The 11,181-nt window shown below is 59.2% G+C and overlaps 1 protein-coding gene across 3 annotated transcripts; it reads right to left on the reverse strand.

Moving 5' to 3' along the window:
* Window positions 1-373: 373 nt before the first annotated feature.
* Window positions 374-10,955, reverse strand: KLHL18 (kelch like family member 18). Of its 3 annotated transcripts, XM_035316123.1 has the most exons (10): window positions 10,772-10,955; window positions 10,428-10,568; window positions 8,223-8,421; window positions 7,167-7,327; window positions 6,848-6,984; window positions 5,894-6,131; window positions 4,046-4,150; window positions 3,609-3,720; window positions 1,962-2,347; window positions 374-393 (listed from the first exon to the last, which is right to left on the reverse strand). In XM_035316123.1, coding segments are annotated over exons 1-10 (1,545 nt in total). In that variant the 5' UTR covers window positions 10,837-10,955; the 3' UTR covers window positions 374-392. The 3 variants fall into 3 exon arrangements, with proteins under 3 accessions (XP_035172014.1, XP_035172013.1, XP_035172015.1); XM_035316122.1 differs by lacking the exon at window positions 374-393 and having other exon boundaries at window positions 1,752-2,347; XM_035316124.1 differs by lacking the exon at window positions 374-393 and having other exon boundaries at window positions 1,752-2,347; window positions 5,894-6,116; window positions 10,772-10,948.
* Between the last annotated feature and the right edge of the window lie 226 nt (window positions 10,956-11,181).

An 11,181-nucleotide genomic window follows, 5' to 3' on the forward strand; every position in this document is an offset into this window, starting at 1 on the left:
CGGCAGCTCCCCGCGTTCCTGGCAACCTCCCTCGCTTCTTGCAGACACCCCCCAGCAAGGCGTTTTTGCTGTTTTTAATCCCCCAAAGGGTGACGGGCCCCTAGCGGAGCCCCTGAGTGGGGAGCCCCAGCCCAGGAAGAGCCGCTCTCCTTTCTCTGGCTGCAGCACACGGCAGCAGCTGCAGGAACGGCAGCAGTTGGCGCGCACACGCGTGTCGACAGCACATCTTTAACGCCTTTTCTGAAGTCAAACGTTTTAATTCTCCGTACACCAGGATCGCACCAAGCACCGGGCGTGGAAGGGCAGAGGCGGCGCCGTGCTCTCCCAAGCCGCCCCCCGCCACGTGTCCCCAAATTCAGCATTTTTACAGCTTTCCTCCCCCAAAGCCTCCTTGCGCCCCCCAGCTGGAAATCCTCGTCCTCTCCCCTTCCTCTCTGCTTCACCCACACAGCAAAGAAACCCCGAGGAACGAGCCCCAGCCTGAAAAGCAACTCCAATCCCAATGTGGGTTTTTTTGGTGTGTTTTTTTTTCTTTGTTTTCCTTTTTCAAGTGTCTTAGCAGCATGGGAACCCCCCCCGGGAGTTCACCCTCCGGCGAACCCGGCCGTCGATGCAGGGATGCAGAGGACACGGATACCGCCGCGCCGCAGCCAGACGTGCTCGACAGATAACACCTAAAACATACACAGAACCTGAACACACAGCCACATTTACACCCAGAGGGAACAGCCCAAGCGGCGCTGGGGGTGGAGGAGAAGCGGGGGGCTCGGATGGGGGGAATTGAGGGGACGCCCCCCCCGGCTGGATGCGGGGCTCCGAGCCTCCCCCAAAATCCCCGGGCTTGGGCACAAGACCAGACGTGAGCCCCCCCTTGGCTGCCACCGATGGGGTTAGTGCTGGGGGGGGGCTCCGTCCCGCCGACCCCCTGGCTGCTAGGGGGGAAATGCTGGGGGCTGGCAGCAGCAGCTCTCGGCCCGCGTCCCCACGGCCGAATTTTGGCTGCCCCAGCACAGCGGAGGCTTTACGGAGCCGGCAGAACTGGAGGTCGTGCTCGCGCCGCACCAGCTGCCTCCCAGGGACCGGCTTCGACAAGCCAAAGCTTGTGTTTGGTGGCAAAACCACCTGCATCGCCATTTCTGGGGTATCTTTACAGCGAACACCTTGGCTCCCTGCCGGTTTTGCAATCCCGAGACCGTTGCTTAGTGTCATTTTCGTTTGGCATTCCTCCTCCGAAGCTTGCTAAAGCCGGCGGCTGGTTTAACCGCCCCCTTTTTCCCCTTCCTCGTTTCTCCATCGCGCGGCTCCCGCGGAGAAGTTTTTCCCCCATCGAGCTGAAGAAAGCCCCCAGGAGCAGCGAGGGGCCTCTTGCGCAAGAAGCACCGTGACGCACAGAGCCCGGCCGCGCTCCGGAGGACCCGCGCTGATGGGTTGGGTCCGTTCCGGGACGCTGGGGAAGGTCCAGCAGCAGCTGACACAACGCCGGGCCCCGCTGCTGATCAGACCCTCGGGACCATCAGGGCCGTTGCGGTGCGCGCGAGCATTCCCCGAGGCTTTACAGTTGCTGGGTCACAGCCGGGACTGCTCCCCCCCCCAGCTTCGCTCCCCGAAGGGAGAGGCCGAGGCGGCTCCGCGCTCATTTTTTGTAAAACAAACGGCGAGAGGAAGGATTCGCTCGGCCGCGCCGAGGCAAAAGCGCCCGGCGGGTCCTCCCAGCACGTACACAGAAGCACTCGCACCGTTATTTCCAAAAATAATAATAATAATAATTAATAATTTGATCTTTCTGGAGCCTCAGTCCAAGAGCCGAGGGGGTAGGGGTGGTTTTTGTCAAGTTGTGGGTGTGTTTGGGCGTGACAGCGGAGCACCTGGAGACGCGCTTCTCCGGCTATCGCGTCGGGAAGCCGCTCTCGGAAGCTCTGCCCCCGATCGTCCCTTCGAAGGCAGCCCCGAAACTCCCTCCTCAGATGGTCAGGAGGGGTATGCAGCCCACGCCGACCCCCCCCTCGTGGCACACCATGGGAGCCATGAACGTCCAGCGGTTGGTCTCCGGGTCGTACATTTCCACCGAGCTGAGGTTGGACTGTCCGTCGTAGCCCCCCACGGCGTAGAGGCGGCCGCAGTTGGCCACGAGGGACACGCGGCTCCTGCGGGTGTTCATGGGGACGATCAGGTACCACTGGTCTGCCACGGAGCTGTACACCTCGGCGATGCTGAGGAAGCCCGAGCCGTCGTAGCCCCCGCAGACGAACATCTTGCTGCCCAGGGAGGCGGCGCCGTGGCGGCAGCGCTTGTTGAGCATGCTGGCCACCGGGTGCCAGGTGGCCGTGTGGTGGTTGTAGTACTCCACCTGCGGTCACAGACAAGGCACGGCGTTAAGGGACGGCCCCGCGAGGCGCCCAGCAACGTCCAGAGAGCCGGGACGGTTTTATTGTGCAACCCCAAGCCGTCCGGGAAGCTCCTGCTTTTCCTCCTTCATTTCACACGGTCGGGTTTTGTAACGCCGGCAGGCTTTTCTAATGAACCCCCTGCTGCACAGACCGCAGGAAACGCAGCTCCGGGACTCCCCCCGCCTCTCTCCCCTCTCATCTGCTCCTGGGTTGTGTTTTAAAGGGGTTTCTGAGCCTCGGCACTGCCTCTTAGGGCCGTGAGACTCCCCCCGCTCCCCCCAGGAAGGTTTCAGTGGCTGCAGTTCCCCACGTCACGCGTCAACCTCTCGTTTTGCAGCCTGAGCCTCCAGCTCCAAGGTTCGCGCCCTCCTCATGTGCAGGGAAGAGCCTGGCACCTGCTCTGCGTGGCTGCAGAAGGGCTGTGTGCCCTCAAAGCAAAACGAAACAGCCCGTAAAGCCGAAAACCGGCGTTTTGTATCCCTCGCAATGCTGCAGGGAGCGTTAGACGGATCCCTCCTGCAGGAACTCCAAACGTGTCCAGCTCAGGAACGAGCCCAGACGAGCAGAGCTGTAATTTTTGGCTCTGGGGTACCTCCCGCTGCGGACAACAACCCACACCTGAGCAAGGTGGAAGTGGTTCTCGCCGCTCCCCGCGACCCCCTTAATTACAGCTCGCTTCCTGAACGCCAGACCCAATTCAGGCCCTGCTCCCAGCTGAACGAGCCTCACCCGTCCCCCATGAAATCCTGCTTTAGGGGCCAGAGGCGGGGAAGCGCTGGGACAGAGCACAGCCCCGCACCATCGGCTCCCCCTGCTGCCAAGCTCGTTGCTGAGGTCAGCTCTTCCTGGAGCTGAAGCCACCAAGCGGGCGCCTGGCACCCGGCTCGTCAGAGCTCGAGGGAACAGGGACACCAGGATAAAAGGAGTCAAAAAGTAAAGGAAGCAGGGAGGCAAAAGGCGCGTACTCGATCCTTTTGACCCGGGGGAACAAGGGACACTTCAGTCCCATTCCCCGTGGGTACCTGGCTAGCTCCTTGCCTCCCAGAGTGGGAAGAAGGGCCCTGGAAAGGTCAGCATCTGATGGTGGAAGTGCTCGAGGCGCTCTGGGTGCGTGGGGAAAGGGCGCGGAGCCTTCCCCACCTGAAGCCTCACCTCCCAGCTGCCTGCAGCACACCGACTTCGGCGCGAGGCTTGTGGGAAGCCGCGCCCACGGCGACTTACGCTGTTGAAGATCTGCAGGCCGTCGTGCCCTCCCGACACGTAGATCCTGCCCTCGAACACCGTCACTCCGGCGGCGCTGCGGTTGGAGCTCATGGGGGTCACCGCCGTCCACCTTGGCGAGAGAGGGGAGAGGTGAGCGGGGGCTCCTGCGGGCACCACGTGCGCGCAGCCGCCGGATTGTTGCGGCTCTGTCAGATTTTCCAGGACCGGGTTTCAGTAACTCTCCTTCCACTGTTTTATTCCCATCTTTGGTTTCATCTCCCCGCTTCAACCCGCCGGGAGGGCCCCCCCCCGCACAGCTCTCAGGACACAGCCACCTTCTCACACGGCTCACCGCGGGGTTTTTTTTTCCCCTCTTACCTCCCGGCGGTGCCACCGCACGGCACACCGCTGGCGGCAGCGGGGGGGAGAAGGCGCAGGGCACGCAGGGCTCTTACTTGTTGGTTTCTGGTGAGTAGGACTCCACGGAGCTGAGGGAGGAGTTGCCGTCGTATCCGCCGCAGACGTAGATCTGGCCATCCAGCACCACCGTCCCCATGGCGCTGCAAGAAGCAGAACCCCGTCAGGGGGCTTTCCGGGCTGCTGCACGGCCTCCGACACGGCAGAGCCGCGCAGTCTGCCTCGTTCGCTGCCTCCTGAGCGTGATTTCACCCGGAGGTCTGAGGGAGCGACCAGCTAACTACGGGATTTTCGGATGCCTGCAGCGTCCCCGTTCCAACGAGGACCGGCCCTGAGGCAGTAAGGACGCCTGGGGTGGTGGTCCAAGCCCTCTTTTGCCTGACTTGCACCACCAACGCACCCCTTTTTCCTGACTGCAGGAACCAAACCGAACCACGAGGAGGGTGGTTTGACCTGTTGTGGGTCAGAATCGCACCGAGCCCGGCTTCCTGTAAAAGGACCTTGGAAATGAAGTCACAAAAGCTCTCGGAGAAGCTTGGGAACAACGCCAGAACCCCAGCACTACAGCGAGAGCCAAGGGGTTTGTACAATAACTGAGATTTTCCTCTGCACAAGGGCATCCGACGCCCGTTCTGCTTGGCTTCGAGGCTGAGCAGCCCCCTCGGGGAAGAGCGACCGCCTCTCACCGTGGGAAAAGCTCTCCCAGGAAGCTCGCTGCTAGGGAAAAGGATGAAAAACGTGGGCGATCTCGCTGGATGGAAAGGATCCCAGGAATTTAGGTGAACTCCGCCTCTGAGCCAGCCCCAAAGCTCTGGACGAGAAGCAGAAGGGCCAGGGCTTATTCCTGTGCTCCCCTGAAGGAGCGTGACACCAGCAGCCACGGCGATGCCGTGTGCAGGGACTGCCCCACACTCGGCCTCTCGCAGCGCTCTCTTCCCAAGCAATAAACATCCCGGACCACAAAACCCAGAGCGGGATGGTAAATCAGAGCAATTTAGCAGCTCTCGGGGAGCAGCCACGAGCGGAAAGAAAACCTCAGCAAAACCCCGTGGAAGGACGCTCAGCCACGGCAGCAGCCACCGCGCTGCGCTGGGGAGGACAGAACCACACAGCTTGTCGAAATAACACGGGCTGTGCTCCCAGAGCCAACCACAGAGCAATCCCGAGGCCGGCGGGGAGCTGTGGCAGCGCTGCTCAGACACCACCACCTCCTGCTTAGCTGGACGTGTCTCCCCGAGGGCTGTAAAAACACTCCTCTCCTTCCAGCTGCCATCCTCCTGTGCTTTCTGCTAGGGGAGGAAGATGCAGCACGAGGCAGAGATGGAAATCAGGGTCACCCCGACTCCCGGCAGCGCAGGAGGAATCCCCGTGCTGTGCTCAGCTTCTCCCACATCTGGAATCACAGTCTGATGAAATGGGGCTCTGAGCTCTTCCGTTGGGACTCCAGATGCAAGCCTTACCGGCCTGACGAGCACAACATCGCCGCTTTTAGGTTAATTCCACTCCCTCATGCTCCAAGAACTTGGAGACCTCTGGAGGTTACAGCTCCGTGACTGCTTGGCTGCTTTTAGCCTAGCGAGGTGTTAACGGCTTGCCCTGTGAACCCGCGCTGCGCTGCACAGGTGTAAGTTTGCTGAGATTGTACAGGAACTGAGGGGAAAACCGTCAGCAACTCTTCCTCTTACCAGAAAGCAGAGCCCAGATTCAGCACAAACGCCCCAAACGTGGTTAGGGGAATCTCACCTGCTCCACTCCTCTACACGTTATTTTGCTGCCTCTCCACGCAGAGACTTCTTATTTGGCACCCAGCCCCCCCCGCCCTCCTCCCCCGAGCCCCGTTTTCACCCCCTCCTGCCCCCCCGGCTCCCCTTCCCACACGCACGTACCTCCGCTTGCTGTTCATGCTTTCCACTTTGGACCAGGAATCCACCTCCGGGTTGTAAACCTCCACCGTGCTCAGCCTCAGCTGCCCGTCGTAGCCGCCGATGGCGTAGAGCAGCCCGTTCACCACGGCTACGCCCACCCGGCTCCGAGCCGTCGTCATCGGCTGGCACTTCTCCCAGCGGTTGGCAATGGGGTCAAAGACTTCCACCACGTTCAGCGAGTCGCCTGCGTAAAAATTTGCTACTCAAATTAAAAGGGGGAGACCCAATCCTCCGTGCTACGCCGTCCTAGCGGGCTCGTCCCATAGCAGAGGCACAAATCGTTGCCGCTGTGACCCCACGGGAGGGGCCGACACGGGGACTGTGCCTGCTGGTCTCTGGGGGAACACCCTGGCTCTCACCCTGCCTCTTCCAGCCTCCAGGCTCCCACAAAAACAAGGCAGAGGCATTTCCCAGCCACGTCTCTACTCGCTCCCAAAAAGCCTGCTCTGAAAAAATTGGTGTGAACTGCGCCCCGCGATGCAAGGGGTTTGTAGAGGGTTGAAAACCTTGCCACGATACGGGCTGACAAGTCCTAGCCTGTGGAAGCGGGGCCTTTTATAGCCTCAGAGGGGCAGCAGAGACCTACTCCATCCCATCTGCTGGTGCTTCTGCTTCCTGGGAGCACACCTTCCCTCTGAGTCACCCATGGTGTGAGGGCAGAGTGGAAATGCCACAAGGCAGAGCCCCAGCACGGACCCACTGATCAGCCCCTTCGTCAGCGAGCTGTCCTTTGGCTTTAAGAGGAGGTTTCCCGGGTTAAGCAGGTCACCTGTGATCCCGGCAGATTATTTCATTAACATTTTCTGCCCCTTTTCCGGGCTTTGACTGGGGTCAGCTGTGTCTGCAGCTGTGATGCGGGGTCCGAACCATCAAACCATGCAGCTCTCCTCATCGGGGAGCGGGCATGCAAGGTACCTGCTGAGTTCAGTCCTCCGACGGCATAAATGAGTCCCGCAATCGACGTACAGCACCGAGGACGGGTCTTGAACGCGGGGAGGTGCGGCCGGCGCTCTGGCATGAGGTGATAATCTTTTGCCTCGTCAACCAGATCCCTGAAATCCAAGAGAATTATTCAGACTTTGGTTGGTGCTGGCTTCCCCTGTGACAAAAGCCGATGGTCTTCAGTCAGATGCACGCGCTCCGCACACGGAGAGGAAGGATTTCCCCCTCCGGGACTGCCGCCCCACGCTCCTGCTACCTCCCCGCGGTCTCTAGCCCCATGCCCAAGCCTCACCTGCACTTGTGGCAGCAGCGCACCAGGTCGTCCTGCTGCACGCGGTCAGCGAGGAACTGCGGCCGGCACAGGGGCAGGCGGATTTTGGCCAGGAGCTCGGGCAGGAAGGGCTCCCTCTGCTCCCGGTCGTAGCGGATCCAGGCTAAGGCGGCCTCAAACACCTGCCCAAACAGAGGCGGGGGAAGCTGGATGTTATTTTTTGCCTGGTTTTTGCTTTTTTCACCCCAAGTTCCTGCTTCATTTCTGCTCGCAGGTTCAGCTCATGGAGCTCACGAACCTACAGCAGCCGCCCAGGAGCTGCAGGAGCACCGGTCACCGCGGTCACGGCCACCACCTGGCAGCTCAGCGGCCCTCTGAACCACGCCACGCGCACGCACCCAGCCCTGGGTGGTCTTGTGGCTACAGAGAAAAGCCCGCCACAGCTCAGAACAGAATTATGAAGTCCTTCCCTGAAGGAGCAGATCCGGAGCCTCCCACATCGCCTCTCCCCAGGCTTTCAGCACAAAAGTTCTTCTTCCCCAGGACCACGGGGAGCTTATCTCCCTACACGGAGGCAGCGGTAGCGCTGCTTTTCGTTAGTCACCTCCTCAGAAAGGGCAGGACCGATTTTCTGGCTCAAGGACGGGTTCTGCTTCTCCTGCAGGCTGCCAGCCCCGCACTGCCAGGTTCCGAAACGTCCTGAAGCGGCTCAGCCCTGCTTTCTGGGTGTTCTAGGAGCACGCCCATCTAGAGGCGCTTCTTGGCGGCAAATTCATTCCTTATAAAATGCTGGGAGACTCCTTGCACCTCCAGAGCCTCCCGGACTGGAGCACGAGCTCCGTGAGGAAGCACTCCCTGCACCCTCAGCCCCTCTCCTGCTGAAGAAGCAGGGCACAGCTGCAGGTCCTCAGCAGGGTCCACCTCTGTCACCAGTGAATCAAAACACCCCAGTGCAACGTTCCCAGCTTCCCAGCTCCGCTCAGCCCAGGAACGGGGTATTTATTATTCCGTTCCTCTCCCAGGCAACCAGAAAGCCTCCTAGGAAAATAACTGGCCCTGCTGCAGCCACACACGTACCTGCTCCTCGGACTTCACGTTGAGCTCGTCCCTGGAAACAAGCTCCAGGACGTCTTCGAAGGGCAGCGCCAGGAACTCCTCGGACATGGACACCTCCACGAAGTGCTGATGGATGAAGCTGTTGGCGGCGTCGTAGAGCACGGCGCACATCATGGTCTCGGCAAACTGCCGCACGCCCAGGCAGTTCTTCGGGTGAAGCCTGGGAAAAGGCCGGGGGGGGGGGGGCGGGTGAGAGGAGAGCAAAATTCAATTCAGTTTAACAGGAGGACGGATAGAATTGTAAACGGGTTCAGCGAAGCAAGGCAAGCGTCAGAGGATGCGCGGTGCTGTGCCCTGTGCCAAGGACAAGGGTTTAGAACTAAAGGTTGCAGCTCAAAATGAAAGGAACCTACACGGAGATCTGGAGGTGAATCCGCAGCAGAGCCGAAGGATGGAAACCACGACTTGAAATCTCCCCTGAGACCTGGCAAGGAGCCTCTGGGCAGCCTCTGCACTAATGTAAGTTGTTGGGAAGTGCGAGGCTTGCGAAGCAATCCCTCTCTCCTACTTCTCTGGGCTCCTGGCACCTTTGTAACTCCAGCATTGGACAAAGCTGGGTGCGAGTACGCAGCACGAGTAATGCAGAAAGCAGAGATGCCACAGGGAGGTTTGCTCAAAGCTGGGCACGTCACCGGGCAAGACGAGCCAGCAGCCGCGGTGTTTCGTGGTGCTGATCGTCAGGTACTCAAATAAATGCTGCTCACGGGGGTAAAAACACCTCGGCTCCGCTCTGACAGCGGCGGCCAGATGCAGGCGAGGATGCGGCCTCGCCGGACCCAACGCCCTGATTTAAATCCCTGCCCTACCAGGAGCCAGCAGCACAAAGAGCTGAGGGAGGGGGGATTTTCACGCTGGGATGACCCTCGGGGCTCACACAGCGACACTGCAAAGCTTGTCCTCTGTACACCCAGCAGCCAGGGAGGGCTGTGCTGGACCTGCCTGCAAACAAGTGCCTAAAAATCTCCCCATCGCATTTCCACGTAAGGAGGAGAGCTCAGCGCGCGTGCTCCAGCTCTGCAGGACGGTCAGAGCACAGCGAATTTCGTGTGATCCGTCAGTGTCAGCCGTGCACTCACGCCCAGGCATTAATTTCAGGCACCCTTTGGCTCCTGGTAGATTTGGGACAACCGTGGCAGCCAAACCTCGGAGAAACCAACTCACCTTGTTCAGCCGAGGTATAAATATAACCGCCCCCAGCCGGCAGGGACTCCTAAATCAACACAACCCACCTCCTCCCAGCTCGGTGTCACATCCAGAACCCCAAATCAAATGTTTTTGCAGGAAAAATTAACACCCTGGTCTTATATAACTTGATTTTAAACAACCTACAGAAACCCAGGATTCACCTGGGACATTTTGTACGCAGAGGAAATGCATTTTTTTCTCCCCAGACCAGAATTCTGGGATAGCTCTGTTTGGGAGTTAAACAACAACTGGGCAAGACTTTGCACTCATTTGGTATTTGTGTTTAAGGTCCCGCCACGGATACACAGAGCAGCTGCAGAGAAATCAGGCCGGGGAGCAAGGAGAGCCTGTCAGGTTCCTGGCACAGCCTGATGCTGCGTGCGGTATGTTTCCAAGGAATAACCCGGCTTTTTGCTTTCCAGATCATGCTGCTGGAATGAGATGGGAGGCAAACGTCAGCTAGGGGACTGGAAAAACTGGAATCAATTTAACTCTGCCGCAGCTTCGCATCCGACGTCCCGCCGAGGCTGTTTGTTCCTCCTCCCCTTTGGTACAGGCAGCAGCAGGAAGGGAGGCGCTGCCAGGATGGGTTTGTTAGGGGCACAAACACACCATCGTGCCGGGCAGCTGGCTAGGGTCTGAATTTTGGGGTAGACCTGCGTGGTGCCAGGAATTGGACTCGATGATCCTTGTGGGTCCCTTCCAGCTCGGGATATTTTATGATTTCTGTGATTCTAACTCTGAAAAGGGAAATGTTCGGCCAGTTTTGCTTTAGGCATTAATTCCCACGGCTGACCAAAGCCCTGCGCTGTCCCCAGCGCCTTGCAAGCCACCCAAGAGCCTCAAGGAGATGAGAAACTACAGATGAGCCTCAGGAGGCTCAGAGCTTCTTATGCTGCCTCCTCCAGGGCAGGCACAGGCGATGAAAACCCTTCTGCTGCAGAGGGCGAGCAGTGAGCACACCGAGACGTGCCCCCTCACCTCTCTCTGAGGAAGGTGCAGCAAGCGTCCTTGATGTTCTGCAGCTGGAGGAAGCTCGCCCCCATCAGCAGCGACTGGACGTTCTGCTGGTCTATGGCCAGGTGACCGTTGTAGGCAAAGTTGATCAGAGCCTCGAGCGCGCTGAACAAAAGGGGGGAAAAAAAAAAGGCAAAAAAATGATTTCAAGCCAATTCAATCAGCCTAGCGCAGGACACGACTAACAGAGAAATCCCTCCCGGTGCAATTCACGGAGAGGGCAGGCTTTGAAGCCGTGGAGGGACAACACTGAGCCCTGCAAAGCACTCGGTGTCCGGCCAACCCCGCTGAGGTGCCCGGGAAGTTACCTGGGGTCCATCCCTTGCATGACGATCTCATCCTGCTTGCACTCCATCATGTCGTTGGTGAACATGGCATGGAAGTACGGGATAGAAGCTGCCAGCACGATCCGGTGAGCGCTGAACTTATGGTCCCCGACCTAAAGGAGACAAAAAAAGGGGAAAGAGGGGAGATCAGCACCAGCCAGCACCAACAGAACGGTCCGGATGAATCACAGTAGCACAGCTCTGCTCATCCAGCAGTAACCGGGGGCTGAAAGACAATTTCCAGGTCTTTTGTGGACAGCTGACGGCGCCTTTTAAACTCAGACTTTTGAATCCGGTTTTCCAGCCTCCTTTTAAGCTCACAGAATCATCTAGGTTGGAAGAGACCTCCAAGATCACCGAGTCCAACCTCTGCACAGGGCTTTGCTCTCATT

Source organism: Oxyura jamaicensis, chromosome 2, assembly GCF_011077185.1.
Source record: "Oxyura jamaicensis isolate SHBP4307 breed ruddy duck chromosome 2, BPBGC_Ojam_1.0, whole genome shotgun sequence".
NCBI classification, from domain to species: domain Eukaryota; kingdom Metazoa; phylum Chordata; class Aves; order Anseriformes; family Anatidae; genus Oxyura; species Oxyura jamaicensis.